The sequence below is a fragment of the Drosophila simulans genome, chromosome 3L, assembly GCF_016746395.2.
Source record: "Drosophila simulans strain w501 chromosome 3L, Prin_Dsim_3.1, whole genome shotgun sequence".
NCBI classification, from domain to species: domain Eukaryota; kingdom Metazoa; phylum Arthropoda; class Insecta; order Diptera; family Drosophilidae; genus Drosophila; species Drosophila simulans.
Genome location: NC_052522.2, coordinates 2,368,643 through 2,390,383, shown reverse-complemented (window position 1 = coordinate 2,390,383; position 21,741 = coordinate 2,368,643). Strand labels below are relative to the sequence as shown.

General features: G+C 43.9%; 4 protein-coding genes across 15 annotated transcripts in view; 2 read left to right on the top strand and 2 right to left on the bottom strand.

Annotated features, from left to right (window-relative positions):
* The window catches only part of LOC6736492 (supervillin), a 110,811-nt gene that overhangs the window by 82,593 nt on the left and 6,477 nt on the right, over positions 1-21,741 (bottom strand). For 6 of the 12 annotated variants that reach the window (XM_039293717.2, XM_039293718.2, XM_016170681.3 and 3 more), the window contains exons 1-2: positions 18,302-19,138; positions 476-4,517 (exon numbers count right to left, since the gene is read on the bottom strand). In XM_039293717.2, the coding sequence (XP_039149651.1) occupies positions 476-4,517; positions 18,302-18,316 (4,057 nt within the window). In that variant the 5' untranslated portion in view covers positions 18,317-19,138. Of the gene's footprint in view, positions 1-475; positions 4,518-6,373; positions 6,497-18,301; positions 19,141-21,741 lie in introns of those variants that run through there. The other 6 variants (XM_016170690.3, XM_016170686.3, XM_039293724.2 and 3 more) reach the window with 5 other exon arrangements.
* LOC6736490 lies at positions 16,053-16,792 on the top strand. The gene is made up of 2 exons (XM_016170389.3): positions 16,053-16,586; positions 16,643-16,792. The coding sequence occupies exons 1-2, from the start codon at positions 16,119-16,121 to the stop codon at positions 16,790-16,792; spliced, it is 618 nt and encodes a 205-aa protein (XP_016030045.1). The 5' UTR covers positions 16,053-16,118.
* On the top strand, positions 16,814-17,460 carry LOC27206260. The gene is made up of 2 exons (XM_002083323.4): positions 16,814-17,163; positions 17,225-17,460. The coding sequence occupies exons 1-2, from the start codon at positions 16,879-16,881 to the stop codon at positions 17,339-17,341; spliced, it is 402 nt and encodes a 133-aa protein (XP_002083359.1). The 5' UTR covers positions 16,814-16,878; the 3' UTR covers positions 17,342-17,460.
* Positions 17,410-17,841, bottom strand: LOC27206662 (mitotic-spindle organizing protein 1). The gene has a single exon (XM_016182464.3). The coding sequence runs from the start codon at positions 17,722-17,724 to the stop codon at positions 17,476-17,478; it is 249 nt and encodes an 82-aa protein (XP_016030043.1). The 5' UTR covers positions 17,725-17,841; the 3' UTR covers positions 17,410-17,475.

Here is a 21,741-nt window from a genome sequence, read left to right as displayed (position 1 = left end):
GTGAGACTAACATTCCCAGAATCCGGATTGGAGGAGGTCTCTTCCAGAGAACTCAGAGAATCGAATTGAGTTAAAGCAGCATTCGCTGCTCCTTCCGGCAGGGGACTTGCCTCTCCATCGCGATCCATTACTATGCGAATCTTGCTGGCATAAATCCTATTGAAGTTCGGCGACAACTTTAGCGTGGACTCCACCTCCTCGTGATCCTGCTCCGGAATCGTCTCTAGCTTATAACTATGGCTACTACAAGTGCTAGCATTATCGTTAGAGGTTGGATGGGTGGTTGAGGCTGAGGTGGAGGTGCTAGTAGTAACATCAAGTTGAACATTCATAACGGGATTAGTAGCGCTATTAGCTGAATCGAGCTGGGCGGGATTAGTAGTATTGGCATTGGCATTGGCAGTATCATTGGCGTTGGCGGAATCGGAAACAGGCGAACTCGGGGCCTCAGTGGTGGCGGGATCATCTCCGTTACCTGTGGCATTACGCGTCAGCCGGCTGCGACGCTGCTGTTTCGGTTGCTCCTCGATGCCGAAAATGGCGGCCAGCTCCTCGCTCGAGTTGTACTGTGAAGGTGAGGATGTGGAGGAGCAGGAAGCTCCCCGCTCCCGGTTCCTGCACCTCCGATCACCCACTGGCGTCAACTGCAGGGGTGGTGGCGATACCGACGGGGCGGATGGCTTGGACTCCACACTCGGATTAGTAGTGCTACTGATCGTGTTGCTCTGACTCGTGCTCATCGTATTGGTGCTAATGGTGGTGCTCTGCGGTGTGGACTGCACCTCGTACGAGGTGGTGCTAAAGGTCTTGATCGGATCGGTGCTTGGTGCATGGCAATCACTGCTCTGCGACTTGATGTAGTCGCTGGAGGAATATGGATTGAAAGAGGTGATGCTCGAGGAGAGCGGACGGCTGGCGCGCGAGGGACTCGACGACTTGGCCAAACAGTCGCTGCTTGAGCTGAACGAACTGGCGGTGGTGCTCACATTGGGTGGGAAGCTCCCGCTGCCACTCCCACTCGTCAGACTGGGGGCGGTGGTGCGCTGATCATCGGTGGTTGTGGTTGAGCTGCTGCTCTTCGCCTGACGCTCGCACTCCTGCATGATCTTGTCAATCTCCTCGAGCGTCTGGCTCTTGGCTTGGGTCTCTGGAACGGGACAAACGAGAGTGGCATCAGCGGCTGCTCCACCCGTTGCGCTGGTGGTGCGGTTGCTCATATTACAGGTGGCCAGGTTGTCGTAGTCCGGATTGTTGGCCAGTTCGCTCAACTGCCGCATGCATCGCCTGGCAATGTGCTCGATCTTGTCGGATTGTATGGGATCTAGTTTCTTGATAAGATGCGGCATCACCAGCTGTTCTCCGCCTGGTCCAGTCTTTGTGGTCTGCCTCACTTGGAGGGCCTCCTGAACTACCACCGGTGGTTCTGTGGTCACTATGTCCTTGAGGATCTTCTCACAGACCGCATTAGCAGCTTCGGACACCTCATCGATAGCTCGGATGAGTTTGCCCTCCTTATGTAGTTTCCTGAGGGGCTTATCCTGAGGTTCCTGACCCTCCTGTCCCGCATCTGGCAGAGTTTCGAGCAGCATTTGGCCACAACGCTTGGCTGCCTCGGAGACGGCTTCAATCTGCTGCAGTTCATCCTCTAATCTCTGTTGCTCGGCATTCAACTTTGGTCTCGCAGCTGTGATCAATGCCTCCTTACGAAGCTCATGGAGTTCCTGACTTAGCTTAATGCTGCTGGCCTGCGCATCCTGGGCAATCTTGTTAAGAGCATCATCTAGCAAGGGTTCAGGAGTCAGACTCTTTCGGGGAGCTGGCACAGGCGCTGCCTTGGGTGTTTCCTCTTTGGACAACCGCTCTGGCAGTTGGGCAATAGCTCCTCCCTGACTGGGATGCCTAAACGGTATGGGGTGGTGCTTCCTAGCCAAATCCAGTTCCTCGTCCTGAGCTTTTAACTTTCGGAGCAGATCCAGTGTGGCGGGTACGTCTTTGGTATTACTGCCATCCTCACCCTGCAGATTGGACATGCTGCCAGCTCTTTCAAGGTTGCGAGTCAGCTCCATGTAGCTCTTGAGATCTCCACCAGATGGTTTCGCAGCGTCTCTTTGGATCAGATTGTATATGTTGGCCGATTGGGTTCGAATAGCCCGTTGCTTCTTTTGCATTGGGTAGACAAAGCTGGATTTGGGACCAGGAGGATCCTTTCTCAATGAACGCACAGCCAGATCATCTTTAATGATGTCAGGAGAGCCACTCTTCTTCTTAACCCTCACTGGCTCCACGTGAAGATAATCCGACTGTGGAGCAGGCACAATGGGTCCCACTGGTATGCCGAATGGAGGCTGCTTCTCCGATGGCCGATGTTGCAGATTGGCCAACTGTAGGTTCCTGAAGGCCACATCATCTCTGATTGGATCTGGTTCTCCGGTTGGCGAATCTTCATCCTCGTAGTCATCAGCATGCGCCAAGGCGAACTTTTCAAAATCACTGGGAGTTGGCACGCGCATCTTGGAGGAAATATCCAGCTTTGGCTCCTGTTTGGGCTCGGCTGGTTCAGTGAGTCCTAGAGACTTGTAAATGGCCTCCAGTTCGTTGATGGCCTCCTCCAAATTGGCAGGCTTCTTGCGGGGGAAGTAAACAGGAGGCGGTGGTGCCACTGCTGGTGTCAAGCTCATTTTGCGCTCCGGATAAACTGGGGGAGGTGCCTGTTGATGCTGCTCCCTCTTTTCTGCCACGTACTCCTCATATTTGTTGGGTAAATCCTCGCCAGATCGCCTGTTCTGATAATGGTGCGGCATTGAGTTGGTCTTGTGCACATCCCGATGACGAATCTCCACATAGTTCTGGTTCCCATGCTCTTGTGTGGGTTTTATATGCAGACTCCCACACACTATGTTATCCTGATTCGGCGAGGGATTGACTGGTGGCGCAGTCCTCTTAGGTTTCTGCACCTCGGAGTACATTGGCATGGGATAGGTTCGAAGCTCACTAAGTCGCGAGCTGGAGAACGACCGCGGTTTGGCCAAGGGCTGCTGGGGAGCAGGACTTGGTGTGGGTAGCCCACTCTTAGAGGTTCGCAATATGCCACTGGATGCTGGCACTCCTGTATTGTCCATCCTGCCTGCATCCATCATGTGTATGGGCTTCCTCGAGCGTGGCGTTGCATCTGCCACATAGTGGAAATCAATACCATTCGGCAGGGATTGCTTGCCAGGATTTGCGTTCCTCTCGGATCGAGTTATGAATCTCCTGTGATGGGGTTGCTGTTGACTCACTGGTGCACTGACTATTGACGAACTGGGCTGGGAGTTGAGTGAATGCACCGACTGGTAGTGGGGTGGCTGCCAAATGCGATCGTCCGACGCACAGCGACTATTGTGATCGAAGGCGTAGGACACGGGACGCAGGTCGCCAGAGCTGGATCCAATCTGTCCGGAACCTCCAACATGCACTCTCCTCAGCGGATCTCTTGGAGGCGGTGGCGGTGGCAATGGCTTACTCTGCATCCTCCCATTCATGTTCTGCAGGTGTATGTGACTGTCGTAGCTGATGCTTCGCTTTCCATCGTTCTGCATCGCATTCTGCAGGTTCTTCTGGGGCTGCGGTTGCCACTGGACATAGCCAGTGGAGGCGTTCGTTGGCTGGTAGATGGATAAAAGCAGTGGCTGGGTCTTGTATCGCTGCTGGGCTACAACGGGTGCTCCGCCATGACTTGGTTCGCCATCCCGGGACAATCTCTTGTAGTAACGCTCATTGCGGGCCGCTCGACTGCGTCGACTTTGGCCAGCAGCGGAACCCAGATGAATACTCTCATCGCTGCGGTATTTGGAGAACGTGGAGGAGTTCAGCGAGATCAGTTCCTCCTCGCTGGAGTGAGCTCCTGGTGGCTTGGGACCTCGCTGCGCCGATCGAGATTTGGGCTGCTGGTAAGCATTTCCCTGAGCTCCAGGCTGCATTAGTAATCTCCTGTCCAATGAGTTACTCGATCGCTGATAGTAGCCCGGCTGATTTTGATAGTAGGGCTCCGGTTGTATGGCCTCCAAAGGCAAGAAGAACTCATTGTCGATTTGCGGTTGGGGTGGATGCGGTGGAGCCTGTTCTTGCCGCGGACTCACCACAATGTGATCGAACTTGCTGCTACCTCGTGATCCTTTGCCATGTTTTCCCTTCGGCTTGCTGCCTGACTGACGCTGGGCAGGCACAAATCCCGCCTTGCGATCTTCCTCGCTGGAGGAGGCACTCTCAGCCTCCTTTTTCTTGCGAAAAAGCCTTCCGAAGGACCACTTCTGTTTGCCAGAAAGCTGCTGCGAGGATCCTCCAATGCTGTGATTGCCCCTTAGCCGATCCATATCCTCTTCCTCGTCCTCCTCCTGGTGGTTGTGGTGATGGATGTCCGCTGTGGTTGTGGTGGTCGTGATCACCTTTGAATCGTGGTCGTCGGCGCTGTTCCGGTCATTGGTCAGCTGAAGCTCCCTGGGCAGCGGCAATTGTGGCCGCCAAGTGGTCTGAACAGTCTGTAAATGAAACGAGAGAAATAGAGAGTATTTAGTTGAGTTTACTCAAACGCAATCAAGATAAATGAATGTTTTATTTGCCCGCAACTCGCGGAACCGCGAGTCTGATAAGATTTCATGGTGCCAACTTGTGTTAACTTGGCCCTAAGACCTCGAGATAAGCAAACTCAGTCAGTTTTTAACGATCTTTGCGGCTATCTAAAAGGTTTAAGCTTTTTTACGACCTCACGTCGCTTGCATTTACATGACAACCAGAATTTAAACTCCATCTGATTTAGGGTCGTTGGACCCTGGGTTTAGACAAATATTTAGGGCTTCTCGTTTTTCCCAGTGTAAGAGACATCTAACTTCAATCTTTTTCCACGTGTCAAGTGCGGTTTTTTTTCTTCCTAAGCGAAATCATTTGCATACGGCTCCCACACAGTACTTGCACATAAATACTCTTTTTTAGTGAATTCAGAGCGGAAGCACCTTATTATCATGGCAAATTAGAAGTTAAGCGAGCACTTTGAGAAGTGACTTAAATACAAGCTATCTAGATAAACCCCTTGCCACTTTGCTTATACATAATGCATAATGTATTGTTTGGTTCCTGGAAACATTTCAGCCAATTCTCTCGTGATCCATCAAAGCTTTTAAGACCCAAGGAACTATTTAATCTTATCTGCCAATCCCATTTGCCAATTGAAAGGCCCCGCAAACAAATGCTGAAACTAATTAATTTAATTTATTTTACAGCCCTCTCCATACAATTTTCATTCCGGTTTATTTTTTCTTTTTCGAGGATATTAAACGAAAATAAACCAAATTGCGTGTGAAATTCGACGGGGAGGGCACATATATAATATTTGTTTATACAGAAAGCTCCGCAATTGGTCCGATTTTGGGGCACCAGGCGGCGTGTGGGATCTGGACGCATCATTTCCGTTGCTGACGCCATTCGAAATAGCTAAGGATGACGGCAAATGATATCGGGGCAGAAGAATATCCCAAAGGGTAACACTTGCTTCCCTCCCAAGTGGTAAACAATGATTGAGGAAACATGAGCATAAAGAGATTATGCTCGTGTCGAATGACATTCGATATCGTTGGCATCTGTTAGCGAACTTGAGGAACACTTGGAGTTGTCATGGAAAAAATTGCCTTATTAGCACCATTCAGTTTTAATTCATTTGAAAGTTTTTCGATATTAAATGATCGTGCTTCAACAAAATGGATTACTCGCATCCATTATTCATTGAGTAAGAAAACTAAAAGTCATATGGTCGTTTTTTAGTCTTTTTTTATCTTTCATAACAATTCAAAGTCTCGTAAAAATTTTAAGAACTTTTTCGATAGAATTTTAAAAACTTCCAAGAACACATGTCTCATCGTGTGGTCACCACCATTCGCTCACTTGTCAACTTTGATTTACAGATGGAAATATATGCAAGACTTCCCCAAAGATCTTTGTTCCTCGGCGTGATTCACAATCGCTTTTTAGAGGCTCATTATAAAATCTGATCTAGACTATATTTATGTAAATTACATGAGAACGTTGACTGGGGAATTTACGGTCTCCTAAACAGCTGCGTAATGTCGGGCAATGTGCCAGTAAAAATCATATGCGGCTGGGTAAGATGGCCAACGCAAATCACTCATACGCAATGGCGCAAGCCGACCAAACAACAATAGGCACACATATCAAACGTGCGATTGTATCTCTGGGGAAACTATAAATAAGCACACGCAACAACTCCAGATGCGAAACCGAACGAGATTCCCGAAACTCAAATGGCAAATCCCCAAAAAAAGACGGGCAAAACGAGAAATATTTGAGAAAACTTATAAATAAAACAGGCAGCAAAAGTACAAACTGGGTGGAAATAAATTCGCGCGATATAGATCGAGGTATATAGAAGGTCCGATTCGATCCGATCCGATCCGTCACGAGCACTCGCGCTTTCTAGACTGATTACGGCTAAGGAAAATCTTTCCGTGAAGATCGATTCGCAGGCGACTAAAAAGCTCCCAAAAGAAGCTCCCCAAATGGGCAGAAGAGCACCTATAGAACTTAAGAGAACCGGCGAATGGGGTGAAGAATTCCCAAGAGTGCGTTTTACATGGTTGGGGCAAGAGAGGCGGTGCTCTAGAGGAAATCCCTTTAGTTAGTCCCTAGGCCGTAGGCTAAATTTCAATTAAGTAAACAGCAAAGCTGGAAACTAAATTGATTTTTCTAGCTTGCCCAAATCGGGATCATTAAAAGTGTATTACGATTGCGGGCAGTCAATGAACTTTTACCCCGCCTTCGGGCTTTTTAATTAAGGCCGAAAATACACAATTCAATTAAGTGGGCAGGGAAAACTCTGCAGGTGAAGGCGGTTCATAAATTCATCCTCCAGCGGAAAAACACAGGCTGCACTCAGAAATAAATTACCCCAAGATCGAAATGTGTTTTCCCTTCTAAGTATTGTGACTAGATTATGGATTTTTCACCATTAATTCTTATAAAAATATAATTGAATTCGTAAGTTAGAACTTTAAGACCATATTTCACTCAACTATTTGTATGAGTGTATGTCACCTTTTGTTTGTGGTTCTGTCACCCGATTAACAAGATCATTAATTTCGGGAGAGGCGAAGGGAATATGTGACCAACTTCTGGTTATGAATGTTCCCGAAAATAGCATCTCTATAACACTGATCGAAGATGTTCCACTTGTGTCACATAAATATGTCCGAATGATTCACTCGGCTGGTATATAAAGCGATGGCTAATGCAATTATCTGTAGTCCAAAGGTAGGAAAACTGTTTAGACAGCTTGGAAAATCGAAAACAAGCCCCGAGCTATGCGGAAGATCTAGTCGGTGGCGAAACTAAAGTGCACTCGAAAGTGGGTGAAGTGAGTTCCATCTAATTATAGTCGGACATTTGCTATATATACACTGGGGAAAGATCAGACGAGCGAGGAACGCGGCAATATGGGTCACAATCCTCGAGAACTTGGGGTAGAGAACTACCTGGGCAAACTGGGATAACCTTGGATTCCCCAGCTTCAATCGCTTCATTAAAAATGTATTCAAATCGGTTTCGCTAATTCTATATTCGCAGCTGTGCGGCGAGAAGTTAATGAACTGAAACACGAATTTTAATTACATGTTTAATGACTTCAATTTAATATTATCGCTGCTCGTGGGGCGACTTCAAAGCTGCCAAGATTTATGCGGTAAGTGCTGTACATTGCGAGGGATAAGTGAAGTGTATTTATAAACTTGGCAGCGTTGTTTGAATACCGTTTTAAGTATCTGCCACATCCGCTTGCAAAAGCATCTCTGCGGCAGCCAAAAGAAGTTGAAATATCTGTGTCAGAGCGGAAAATCCCCCAAGCTTATCACACACATTATGCAAAAAAGCCGCAAAAAACTCAAATGCCGAGCTGAAATTAAGAAATTTCTGCGCGGAGCTCAAGTCTTGAGGCTGACAGAAACAAGTGGTTGGGCTCCACTTGGCTCCACTTCTAATTCATTCGGGATGGCCCCCGACAAACGAATGTCTCTGTCTTCCAGCGGTTCGTCTTTCGAGCATGCATAATCTATACTAATTTCTATGCTCGAAAACGCGGGGTCAACAACACGCCATCAGAACTGACCAACTCGGCTGGAAAAACTCCGGTTGAAACTCCCCCGCTCCCGGATTTTATTATTATTATTTATATTTATGCACAGCACGTGTTGCACTTCTTGGCTGCAAGTCAGCATGTTTGTTTATCCCGACGAGCTAATGACTAGTGCGTGATATCGCTGATGTTGCCACATTCCCATTGTTTCGACAGGGAATCGCCGAAGGGAGGAGTATCTCTGGGGTAGCCGGGTGAACCAGGAAGTACGCTCAGCTAACATCGCTCTGCAGCCTTCCTCGCATTTCAAATTATGCATATTTTGTTCATTTTTCACGTCGGACGAAGCCGAAAAATGTGAGAATTTGTTATGCTGATATGCTATGTTTTCGGGTTGGGGTTAACTCAAGAATCCTATGAAAGCCAACTGGGGAATATAATTCTAAAAGTTCATTTTGATCATTTTTCTTCATCTAGAAATTGTTTGCTTACAACTATTTTCTCCTACAATTAGTCCACAAATTTCTTGTTATACATAGGCAATTTTCCACTTGGCCAAAACATGTTTTCAAAAATTTCTATATTCCATAGATTCAAAACTTTTCGCCACTCAGCTCACAACTTTAACAGACCATGAAAGCGAAAAACAATTTTTGAAAGCAGCCGCCGGCATTAAAAGTGTTTTGTGGCTGCTGTAATTTCATAAGAAAATAAAAATTCTGCGTGGCCAACGCATGAGAAAATATTTTGCATATCTAAACGAAAAAAAAACACATAACACATAACAAACAGACGAAACTTGTCGCTTTCGTTTTCAAATATCGGGGCGTTGAACTTTTCCCAGAAAAGCCGCGTTTGACATGGAGATCTTGGGCAGTCGGCCGGTGGGCCCCCGATTTTACCTATTGGTTTACACTTCACCTTTCTGGCTGTTTGTTATACAAAACCGACTTTCACTGGAAGTCATTAATTTTCACCCAAACTCGAGTGTGAGCCAAAGAAATCAGCATTTGATCCACAGACACACACATGTAAATCGATTTTTAATTGCTACGAAATGTGCGTTGGGAAACTGGGGAGCCTAACAAGCAGGTGGTAAGTATGCATTTAAATTTATGAAAATTATGTGTCCGATTATAAATTCAACTTCTGGGAAGGGGGATCACAGATTGAGCTGCAGAGCCGGCTAATTTGTAGCGTTTAGTTAACTTCGATTCGATAGGGAAACACAAAATCTGCATAATTACGCGAAACTCTCGAAGGCCTTTTGCGTAAGCTTATGTGGGATTTGGGATTTCGTTTTGGATGAATGAAATGTTAATCGGAGCAACAGGTTCACTGGAGATGGCTCAATCCGAGCTTATATCTCAGATTTGGAACTCTGAATGAAGAAATTGGTAATAGTAATGTGAGTAGAGTCGTACTTCTAAAGGAAATATAAGTTCTTGCTTAAAGTGTGAGTTTAATTAGCACCTTAAGTCTTAGCCCAAATTGATTTTCTGATTCAGTATGGATATGCAATTAACGCCTTAATTTGTATGTTTGTTTATAGAATTCGTATCCCTCTGTCGACACAAAAGACAGAACAAAGTCTTTCAATGGAAATATTAAAAGTTTGTTTAGCTTTGCGTGGGCTGTGACTAAAGACGTATAACTTTAACGATCATTCAGGGTTTGCAGGGAAATCACATCAACGGCTGGGGAAAGATTTCAAAATAAACACAGACAGCGATCTTTGTTAGAGTTCACAAAGCGGAGCATTTTATTGCGAGACGAGCCAGAAAATGCATTTTTTGCACGCTTCGCTTTAAGCGGTTGAACTTGTTTTTTGTGCTGCTTTGTGGGATTAACAAGCCATTAACACGTCTCGAGTACTTTCAGTCCCAAGACCTTGACCCAGCCATCTGAAAAAAGGAGGTAATCGACGGGTAAGACCGAACTTCAATGTCGAACGAGGCGTATGCCGGAATTAATTATGATTTGCTAAAGGCACTTGTTCAAAAAATTGTACATTATATACTAACACGCCAGAAACGTGCATCTTCTTGCGCTACTCAGCTATTTCCGTAATACTTTCGGGTTTAAAATACTCAAAATGGATTTTGCCATGGCCCAAAAAAAAGAATTCACATCATCATTTTGTTTATAATGCGTACACACAAAAATTGAGCGGCAGCCAAACGAGATTTTGAAGCGTATTTTATTATTTTATTTGGCGTACACGTAATTATTTTGGAGGTGTGTTAGACGAAGAATGAATAGGTTTTTCGGTAATGAATATTTTACATTTAAAGTTGTGTGATTAACGAAGTAAACAATGGGTATAGTTCTTCCTTGTAAGAGTAAGGTGTCAAAATGTATTTGATTTTCTACACAAACCAGTGAATGATCATTTTTACTCAGTGCTTATTTTCAAAATATTATTTTTGTGTGTATTTCGTTTTCAATTTTTTTTGCTCTGCTGACAGACAGTTCAGTTAAAAGCTAGAGGAAATTTCTTTGGCAGAAAATCGAGATGTGCAAAAATTATAGAATATATGTGCAAAGACCGCATAGGAATATATTTAGTTAATGCCGGCAAAATCTTTGAGTTTGTATATATACACCTGAGATTTGCGGATGAAAAATGTGAATCTTTCGCGAATGAATCACTTTTGAATCAGTTGAATCGTTTATACTATGTGTGCCGAATCAAATAGTTAGTTCTCGTTATTTACGAGTTCCGAGGGCAAGGCCAAGTTTGGCATCATTTTAGACTTTGGCTAGACAAGTGACTAGTTCGAATAGAAAGGAAGCTGACAATTTGCATGCTAGACCAAAGGCATTAAATTAATTTCGCATATCGCGAAGCTGTTTCTGACATCCTTTGAGCGGGAAAAATAGCCGGAAACTAGCATTTTACATATCCGCTCGGCAACAAAGACCGCAATTGAACGGACAGTGATTACGGTTCGGTTTAGTCGAGAAATTATATGGTAAACTTTCAATCTTCACAGTCAATGGATGCCAAACAAACTGCGAACATGGCTACATGGATACATTGGCACATGGATACATGACAGGTGGTCTAGATTTTGTGGCCCAAGGTTCGAGCCTTCATTGCGGATTAGTTGCAATTATTGTGGCCTCTTGACATTCTTCCTTATGAAAGACAGCAGCGGTCAACACAAAACTCAGCACTTACGCACTATCGATTTTTGCCTGGGCTTAAACCTATTAAAAGCCGCCACTTCCAAAGAGTGTCATCGATTGGTGTTTGTTTGTTTGACAATAAAAGTAGCCGACATCATCGTATAGAAAGATACATCAGCGAACTTGCCCCTGAGGGGCTTCAATTAAATGACCAAATGGCCAAATGACCAAAGGGACTGCGATAAAGAGCAATAAGGGCTAAACCGAGTAATTAAAGAGCAGCCCATTTGATTTTGTTTGTTTTGTCTTCTTCCTGCCCACCAAATTGTTATTGAACTTAATTGGATTTGGTAACTACTTGAGCCGAAATGGATGAGAAAGAGTAACCGAAACCCCGAAGAGCAATCAAAATTGGAAAATTGTTTTCTTTATATAAGTGCATTGAGCAACGAATATGGATTCAGTTGATTTTAATCGGATTTTAACAAACTGTTGGTGGTGAGCCACAGAAAAGTGCAATGAAAGCAAATTGCATCGTAAAACGATCTCGAAATACTGCAGAAACAATTGTGCAATAAAGTAGAAACAGCTAAAGAAAACGCTGCGATTCCGAGTTTTAACTCAATTTCATTTCTAGATCCAAAGATATCAATCTAACTCAGTGGACCACACAGTGGTTTTTCTAGTAATTTTCCATTTTATTTTCCATCTACTTTTTACGACACAATTTTTCCACTTAATGGCAAAGATTTACTCTTCGTCCGCTACGATCACGTAACAAATTTCATTTACTCAGCCGACGTGCGCACTTCAATAATAAAATGCGCTTGAAATAATAAAATCAATTGGAATCACGCTAAGAACAAGCCAACACTTTTAGTATACTATAGTATACACTTTACTTAGTTTCAATATTGTAGAGTAAAACTTTTCCCTTTTATTCACTTTTATCTGAATAACAAGGAAAAAGAATCGAAACTCCATTCGACATGCCATTCAACGTGAGCCAACAATTACACAACTCTCGGGCACCAAAAACATGGCCATAAAAAGCCCATTTCATCAATGTCAGACGCAGGGGATTGCCCTCATCCCCCGATTCCCCGATCCAGCTCCAGCTCCACCTGGCATGTGTCATGGGTACATGGACATGCCCATCAGCATCAGCATATGAAACGTTTTTCACATTTTGTGATTTCTTTTTATTTTATTTTCCAGCTGGCACACGTGCGGCAATTAAACGAGCAGCCAATAATTTCGCTTAATAATACACAAAAAATACTTGCATGGCATGGGTATAGTGGTTCAATCGAACGTAATTATAGTACTTAAGGTAATGTTTTTTAACGCATTTCTTCGCAGACTTTTGAAGGTCATTGGGTAGCAGCATTTGCATCGATTAAATTAAATATAGATAGAGGCACTACAACAATAAAAGTAATGCCTGCCTCGGACTCGTGGCCTCAGTCATGCCAAGTTTATCGATGGAGAAAAACACGAAAACAAGTTTTCCTCGCGGCTCTATCGAATTACATTGGAGCGTGAGTTCCGCTTTTAATACGATTCTAGGTGGGAAATATATACGCCTGATTCGCTACGTTAATGTTAAGACCCGTAAAAACCCTTACGCCTACAAAAAAAAAAACACCTCAACAAATGGTTATGATCCACGCCTCAAAGGCAATGAACTTGAACCTCCGTAAAATATTCAAATTCAAAGGTTTTCCTCTTTTCTCCAATTGATAGGGCATGAAATAAGTTTGTCAAAGATAAATCATCCTCACCAGATCGAGAAGAAAGGCCAGCGAAGAAAGAAACAGGTAGGAATCAAAACCGTATAGTATTTATTCTTTCTTTAGCCTGGCATTTCAAGGAATTACAGAATCCTGTTCTCTAGTTTCAGGTAGTTGGTGTGGGTGTGTCGTCTTATTGTTTCTTGCTACATCATAAAATGTTTGTTTGGAACGAAGGTAAAAAAGGTATTTTAGGGATGGTTCGGAAAGGGTTTCCTGAACTTTAATTGCGTGTTCAGGACCTCGAGGTAATTAAATTGATACATATTTCATGTCAGGGGAATGCGGAATTATATGGTCCACACCCCAGAGAAAAAGTAATCCCAAAGAGGATGAAAGCCTCGCCCAAAACACAAACAGAATTCCACAGCGCTAAGCCAGGGATTTATTCTGGCCAAGATCAAATGGCCAGTGACTCCTATAATAAGGCTCTTATTACGCACCCAAACGAACCCATCCCAATTCGAATCCAAAACCACAGACGACATTTGAGGATCGGCAATGCGCTCAAGTGTAAATCTGGAGCAAATCCATATCAATATCAATATAGATCGTCTCGTCTTGCCCAAGTTGTTGACCCAGTGTAACGGCAATCCAAGGTTCTAGCGATAGCCTAAGCATCACATTCACTTTAGAAACTTTAGAATTTTTTGTTGGCTCTTGCAATAATAAAAAAAAATCTTGGAATAAAAATATGTCGCATTTCTGATGTATGAGGCTTTCTGTTCCGAGTTCTTATCGACTGAGCCACAATATCATTTGTCAAAGTGTCAACTCCGGGCATTGTTTGTGTTTATATACGAGCATAGTCTGGTGTGGCATCTTCGTTTCGCCCTTTGTTTTTTCGCTGTCTGTCCGAAATCTGAGCATTGAAAATTGAGTAATATGCACGGGTTTTCGGTATGCGGGCCTCTTTGGAGATGGGTTAGTCGAGATTGGCGGCCAGTGATGCGGCATTTTATAATAATGCAGAGAGAAGAACGATGAGGCATGCTATGCGAGCACTGAAGATTGGGGATTGGCTTTTTGCCGTTGCAGGCAGGTTCACGAGATTGAAGATTCATTGCTTCTCTGACAAGGCCGGTAGCCCAAAGTGGATAAGGGGCATGCAGTTAAAAGTGATCAAGATTAGCGCTTGATGGAAAGTCAAGGTGAGCCGGGTTTGAAAAGTTCTTAGATAGTCTTCGGCTTAAAAGCTTTTATACAAGAATCCCATGGATTGTTAGATGTAAAGTGGTGTTTATAATGGCCATAGGTTCATTTTATGAACTCAGATTTCTAAACCAAGCACACAGCGCGGCAAATCTTTATAAATTAATATTGTCGCTTTAATTGATCTTTCAACCATTTCTACAACATCAGAGATTTATAGTATTCTCTTAATAAACAGTTTTCACTCGAAAAAATCACCGTACATAAACATTTCAAACACTGAAATTAAGCAACGTTCGTTAATGTAATCAAATTAAACCGTTTTTGGTAACCGATCTCTAGCGAATTTTGCGCACTTGACACCTGAAGTGTCGTCACCTGTCGCACGAGCAGACCTTTCACAGAAACCCAGACATTTACAGCCGTCAATTGATTATACAATTTACCAGTAAAGTTACCAGTTAATGGTCTCTATCGAAAAATGTATTAACATTGACCGCAGTCAAAGTTGCAATTTCACACGATTCGCGGGGAGTGAATAAGAGTAGAAGAGAGACACCCACCTGAGCAGACTAATTGCAGGTGGGCCCACAAGCGAGTTGGCGTTTTGGCCAAAGAAATTTCGTTGTGGTGCTGATTTATGCTCGAGTGTTTTGACAACAGGCCGAAGACTTTCAAAACGATTTATTTGGCTTTTTGCAAATCATTTTCCAAATTGAAATTGGGTTAATTGAGCTTGACTTTGAACAGTTAAAAGGGTAGAGGCATTTTTGTGTGTAGGCAGTTGTTCCAGAGAAATGTGGATAGAACACTGAGAGACGCAGAGTTTCGGAATCGATCTGTGTGAAGTCGTAGAAATGCAATTTGTGGTTTCAAAGCGTCTTGAATGAAAGCCCCATTCGGGCTCAACGCTTGAGTAGTTTGGCCTGAAGATGCTGGAAACGGGGAGAAATAATGGCTTTAAAATGGTAATGCTGATACGCTCAGGTAAATAAGTGGGCAAGTGGATCAATTCTAAGTCTTCTCAATTCATCCGCAGATGCAGAGAACTGTTAGAGTGTTAGATGTCAACTTTCCACATGATCGATGAACCATCAGGAGTGGCTTAAGAATATTCCAAGCGAAGTCCGCTAATCAAAGAACTATCACAATAGAACCAAAGATTTTCACTTCATTAGGTGCGTCTTTGTCCAGGGAATCTTTGGAGATACATCGGCATAAGCCATAGAACTCCATGCTATCCACCGTTAAATTGTTTTTCGTTCGGCATTTTCGTAATTTACTTGATTAAATGCATTGATCATTAGGCGTTCTCCGTCGAGAGCAAAACTAGTTTACAGAATCCAGATAGTGGCAGGAAGCTGGCACACAAAAATGCTCGTCGAAGGTAAGCCACATTTTCAACCGAAAAACACAAGACCCAGAGGAAAGACAAAAACACACAATGAACTGAGGAGACACCTGCCGTAGTCCAAGCCGTTAGCAGTTGGCTACTGCCACACAATGGACCCAAGTCGAAGTCGAGCTGGAGGTGGAAGTGGAGGTATCTGGTATGCAACCTGTAGATATGCGCTTTATAATTGCATGAACCGCTGCACCAACTGACCCACTTCGGCACACCACATAGACTCTACTATACTATAGAACCCCAGTCTTGGGCACCCGCAGTCCGGCAATAATGAAGCTTGTTCTGCGGCTTCTGTGGGCCCCCAAATAAAAAAGACCGAAAATAGAAAAATGAATAGGCTAAATTAGTTTAAAACAAATGTAAGCCCGCATGAGCGAACGAGTTAAGGCGATAATTTATGCAATTGCCTCGAGTCTTTGAACTTTTCAAACGAAACCAACAACCCAGCAAGCTTTTCTTGTTTGCTTTGGCACCTTAGGGAAAATTGAAAATTAGTAGTCAAAAAGTTCAGCTTTTCAGCATGGATTCGCTGCTCCAGAAGATCTCCGAGTTGTTTCATAACTTTACTTCCCCCATTGCAGCGGTGGTATACAGTCCTAAGAATGTAGAGAACGCAGAAGAAACCAAAACCTCTGCAAACCAAATACCAGAAGCTTTGAGCCAGGAAACTGGGAAGCCGGAAACTGGGAAGCCGGACTCTAAACGCCCTTCACCTGATACCACTGAACCCCTAACCTCTGGTGATATTCCAACCCCAGATGTCAAGTTGCAAAAGTTCAGGGAACAAACAGCCCCACATTTAAACTACGAGCTAGAGTTTGTTAACTTCGTAGATCGCAACGCCCCTCAGGGTCTGTCGAAGAAGTTAATGGATATAATGCCCTATCTGGAAGTCAGCTTTTTGTCCTGGCCAGCGTTTTGGATTTGGCGCGGATACAACTGGCAGTCCGCACGGAAAACGGAGAGAATCGCTTTTTACATTCAAAGGGTTCGAAATACAGCAGTCTACCGTGCAATTAACCCATTAAAAACTATTCATTTCAGACCTATCAACAGGCCAAGCTAATGCAGTTGGCTATCTTAACCACTGGTCTGTTCACGATATCAATGGGTCGACCTGCCGGCATACCAATAGAAATGCACACAGTGCACAATAATCAGGAAGAAACAGATGACATCGGAGACTCCTCTTAGTTCAGGTAAGCCTTGATATATGTTTCTGTCCAGACTTTACACACACACAATACACAACTTTCGGTCGAAAATTAAACCTTTTGAAGATGGGCATCCAAAATTATTACGGCAATCTGAAGGAGAAGTTCTTGACGAGGCTCAAGCGAAAGGAGGAGGAACCAGCCAAGCCAAGAGCCCACCCACCTCGGATGCATAATCTTGGCGAGGAGATACGTTTACTGGTGCATTCGCAATCGTTTGAAAAGGCCTACAGTACTGCAGCACCATTTCTTTTCGCCAGTTTGGGGGCGTGGCCGGGCTATTGGCTGTTCAGAGGAATGGATTACCATGTTCATCGATCGCACATTCCATTGCCCATCTACATAAGACAGGTGAGTCGTTTGCTGCTTCGGTTTGCCATAAACTTTTTAGCTAAACACATTATCATCTTAGACCTACTATCAAGCCAAGGTGGTGCAGCTTTTCATTATCTTGGCCGGCACATATACCGTCTTCAGAAACGCCAGTCGCTTGCGATTGATGAATGCAAATAGAGTGGGCCCGAATTGAAGCCTTCAAAAATCATGCAATGGATGTCCAAGAACCAGCGTCTTACAAATTTCGGAAACAGACCATCGGAGAGTTGAACTTTTAATTTAACAAACACAAAATATAAACACAAAAATACATTTTACATGCATTTCCTACAAAGTTGAGTCTGTTGATGCAGACGATTCTCCGGAATCATCATTTTCCTTATCTTCATCATCTTGAGCCTCCCTTCTAATGGTCTGGATTACTTTTGCTAGTGCGCCACCAGATACACCATTGTCCACCAGTTCGATGCAGATTTTAAGGGATTCCTTGCTGAGGCCGGAGTTCAGTACATCCGATATGGTTTGCAGGATAGTCAAGCGAGTGTCTGATTTATGTTGTGTCGGTTGTTCTGACATACTTATTGCACAAATTTTGATATAGCTTGATATGAACTCTGAATAAATATCTAAATAATTTAGGCGCAATGCTGACAGTTAACTCAAAAGCAATCGATTGAGTGTATTATTTACAAGTGATTAATGATCCTTGCACTGTCAAAATATTTGATTTCCCTTCATAATCCCAGGCTGGCACATTTGTTCTGCTAACCCGAACCCCGATGCCTAACCGTAATCCACATTACCAGCTGTAAATCGTAACACCGTTTCAAGTTCAAAGTTCAGTAATGAGGCACCTGCTCCAGTGAACCCCCATTCGCTCGCCATCCGATCTGCCCGCTGCCAAGTGGAAAGATAAATTAGCTACAAATTAAACAAATTATATACGCCAGAGATGCGTGCCTCTCACAGCCACTTTGAAGCAGAGGGGAGAATTGTAAATGCTGAAGAAATCTCAAATCTCAGCTGGCGGACAATTAAAAAACGCTTAAATGAAGATCTTTTTCAGTCGGCAAGTGCAGTGCCGCCAGCATGTGATAAGTAAGAGCAAACACTTAATCGTGAGAGGGGGATCTATTGTATCGCTTGGCCTCACCTGTATGAGATACATTTTCCGCTTTTTTTCGACGCTCCGCACAACGAATGCTAATTATGCAGCATCTGATGTGGTGATGATGAAGTGGTTACTGTCTTGCTCTACTTGGAATGCAGCTCACTTTTCGTATGTTTTATGGGTCTGGTGCAATTGCGATCAATTGGAAACCGAAGAGAAGGCGATCTCGGGACTTTTTCACTCAATGAAAATCAATTGAAAAACGTTTTCGCTGCAAAAATGTAGAACTTCACTTGGTAGCGAAGCAATTTACAGCTTTAACTGAGGCGTTCAAACTAAAACAGTTGGCCGTGTCTTATTGTACAGTTGTATATAGTCGGGCTATATAAACGCAATTAGTCAGCAGCACGTAAACACAAACTTAATGAAAGGCAAGTGGGGTAGATATTGAACTCGCTTGTCTTGTGGCAGTGAAATTAGCCCGATCGAAGGGGGTAGTACATAAACTTTTCAGAGGGTGTTTCCCAGCTTAACACACTTCGCTTGCTATGGCAATAGGTTTGCAAATGCCTTTGCAAGGTGTTCACACCGCACAAAATCGATCAAACAAATATTTTCAAAAACGATTGGCCAGCTCAATGTATGGGAACTTGAGCGGTCTTTTGGTATTTCGAGGTTTCTCTTCGCTATTTGTTTATGCTTTATTTATTTACACAAATATGTACAGTTCGTGGGTTTAGGTTTAGTGCGTGGTTTAGTGCATATTTTAGTGTATTTGTCATTTGAATATTGTTTTCTAAATTATTATTCGTAAACGCGTTTGAATGACCATCGTGTCTGTGAGTTGAGCGCGAACTGAATTGAAATTCCGCTGGGCTGTAGCTGCAAAGCAGCTTGTGGATTGTATCTTATGGATTCCATGCAACCTCATCATGAGGTTCGCTTCGAACATGTTTGGAAATATCTCTGATAGCCGCCGGATCAAACAGGTTGCGCACGATTGGGAATGTTCGGATATGTTCCCAAGATTCCAGGGGCTGCACTTGAAATCGCTTCGACATTTCTTGATGTCACAACTTCGGAATTCGGATTATTCTGGGGATGGGATGGAGGCGCCCACTAGGAATTTAGTTAATTTGTTGATTATTCCGAGCACCGTGGATGGGGCAGAAATTGGGCTTAATGAATGCTAAATGGTTTAAATGGGTGAAAAGACTAAGGGATGAATAGCATGGGGCGAACATACGTGACTTGGTCATGGGTTAGAGTTGGATCATTCGTACTTTCATGATAGTAAATAAAACTAAATGGTATTAAGGAAAGTGTGTATAGCTTAAACTTTAGGCACCCTTTTGCCTAGCCCAGTCATATTCAACCCAAACCCAAAACCTCATAACTATTCATCTCTCCACACCCTGGCGCAAGTCTCAGCTTGTGGAACGCATTGCAACAGGTTCGCCGGGCATTAAAAATAAAAGCTGCAGAAATCCGTAAGGCGAAAAAAAACGAGACCATAATAATTAATACCGATCGGCCGAGAAACCCACCGAACTCCGCCAAAGGAGAGAAGTGCGTAAGTGAAATAAAGAAAAACAGGAAATTGTTGCGAAATATTTCATAACCTGCCAGCGAGAGATGACAAAACTGCGGATGGATCTGCATCTTGTGAAGAAATTTCACCCAAATACCAAGGTGAAAGGGGTGTGGTGTCTTGGCCAATAATCGTTCACCCTTGAAATCGGCTTGAAAAGCAGCATTCAATTGGCAAAAAAAAATATATGAAAATGAAAAGGAAACTTGCGGCCAATTTCATTGGCCATGCCTGCCCGATTCTCTGGCATCTTGTGGCACAAATGTGTGGCACCGTGATAAATGCACCGAATAAGACGGGAGAAATAAAATCAAAATGAGCTAAGACAAAAAACCTGCAATCAGCAAACGAAAGTGAAACAAAAGCGCCGACGAGCGAGCAAGAGAGACGGGGAAAAGACATCGGGAACGCTCAGCGAAAAACTTGCAATTTCCATTTTAAATACGCAACAACTTTCGGCTAGAGGCAGGCTGCCAGCCACAAGGAGTCCACCTCGTTGGTCCACCCCGCCCCTCATGCAGCTGCTCAAAAACCATAAAGGAAGGGGCGGGAGGCAATGGGTCTTAGGACCAGATCCAGACTTACACTTAGAGAAAGTGGCAGGAATACATTTAGTAAGTTTAAATATCTTAGTTGGTCTGTGTAAAATGAATCGTAAATGAATCCTTATTAATCCTTATTTAGAGAGAGCCACATAGTATCCTTCATATGAATATATTATTATGTTCAATGCAATATATCGTTTTCATCGTGTATCCATGAACAACAAACGACTTGGGCCGCAAACTCCTTGACTCGGCGATTTGTTGTCTGTGGATCGTCTGGCTCTTGATTGGAGCTGCCCTCCAGGAAGCGGACGAGGAGGAGCAGGAGCAGGCGAGGCAGGAGGAGCTTGGCAAGCCGTAGGAGTCTGGGCGGATTGGCGCTCTTTTGTTGGGTATGTCATCAGCATAAATTTCGCCTCGCATTCATCATAATTTCCATGCATTTAATTTGTATCATAAATTGTCTGCTTTAGACTCCTAGAGTCTGACACTGAGATTGCAAAGGGCCATAAATGCTGAGATATGAAAACTTCAATTAGTTCTGGGGCGGCAGAGCTTTGCGTTTGCCAAGTTCCCAGCAAGTTCAACGAACGACTGGCATTTTCACTTTCACTTAAAGCAGCAGGGAAATGGGAAATGCAGGTTCAATGGTCACGCACTTGGCAAAACAGCAGCCGCAGCAGCAACACAAGCTAATTGACATCCCTAGCCGGTGTCTGATTACCCAGCAGATTTTGCAAATGAGCCGGGCAAACATTGGTAAAAACAAGCCCAGACACTTGAGATACAACGAAATGCATTCGCCAGATACAAAGGTACTGCGATGCAAAGATACAAAGACACAAATTCACTCGACGCACGTTTGAATGCTGTGCAGCACGGCGATCAATAACAACAAAAGACTGGCAGACTGTCTGGGCCGAGATGGGATGGGATCGTTGTTGGCCAGGTTAAAGATCGTTAGGCGCGACAAGGGGTCAGGTAGTAGTAGTGGTGGTGGTGGTAAAGGAGATATGTTCGTATGATGGCCACGATAATCAAGGAGTGGAGGGTATCTCCGTTCAGTTCATTTTCCACTTATTTCGCTAGCCGCCTGACCAAATGAGCCAATAACTTCATTGGTGAGCATAATCATGGGCTGCATTGATTGGAAAATCCATTATGCGCCTCGCTTTTCAGACTGCACATGCTAATGGCTCCCTTTTTACGAGCCACTTCCTCGCAGGAACCGGGGATTACGCAACTCCTCCCCGGGGGGAAGTCCTAAGTAAACAAATCAACTCCGTTTTTTATTGACTTACGCAATGATTTCCTTTAACTGCCTATGGCCCAAAAACGATATCGGT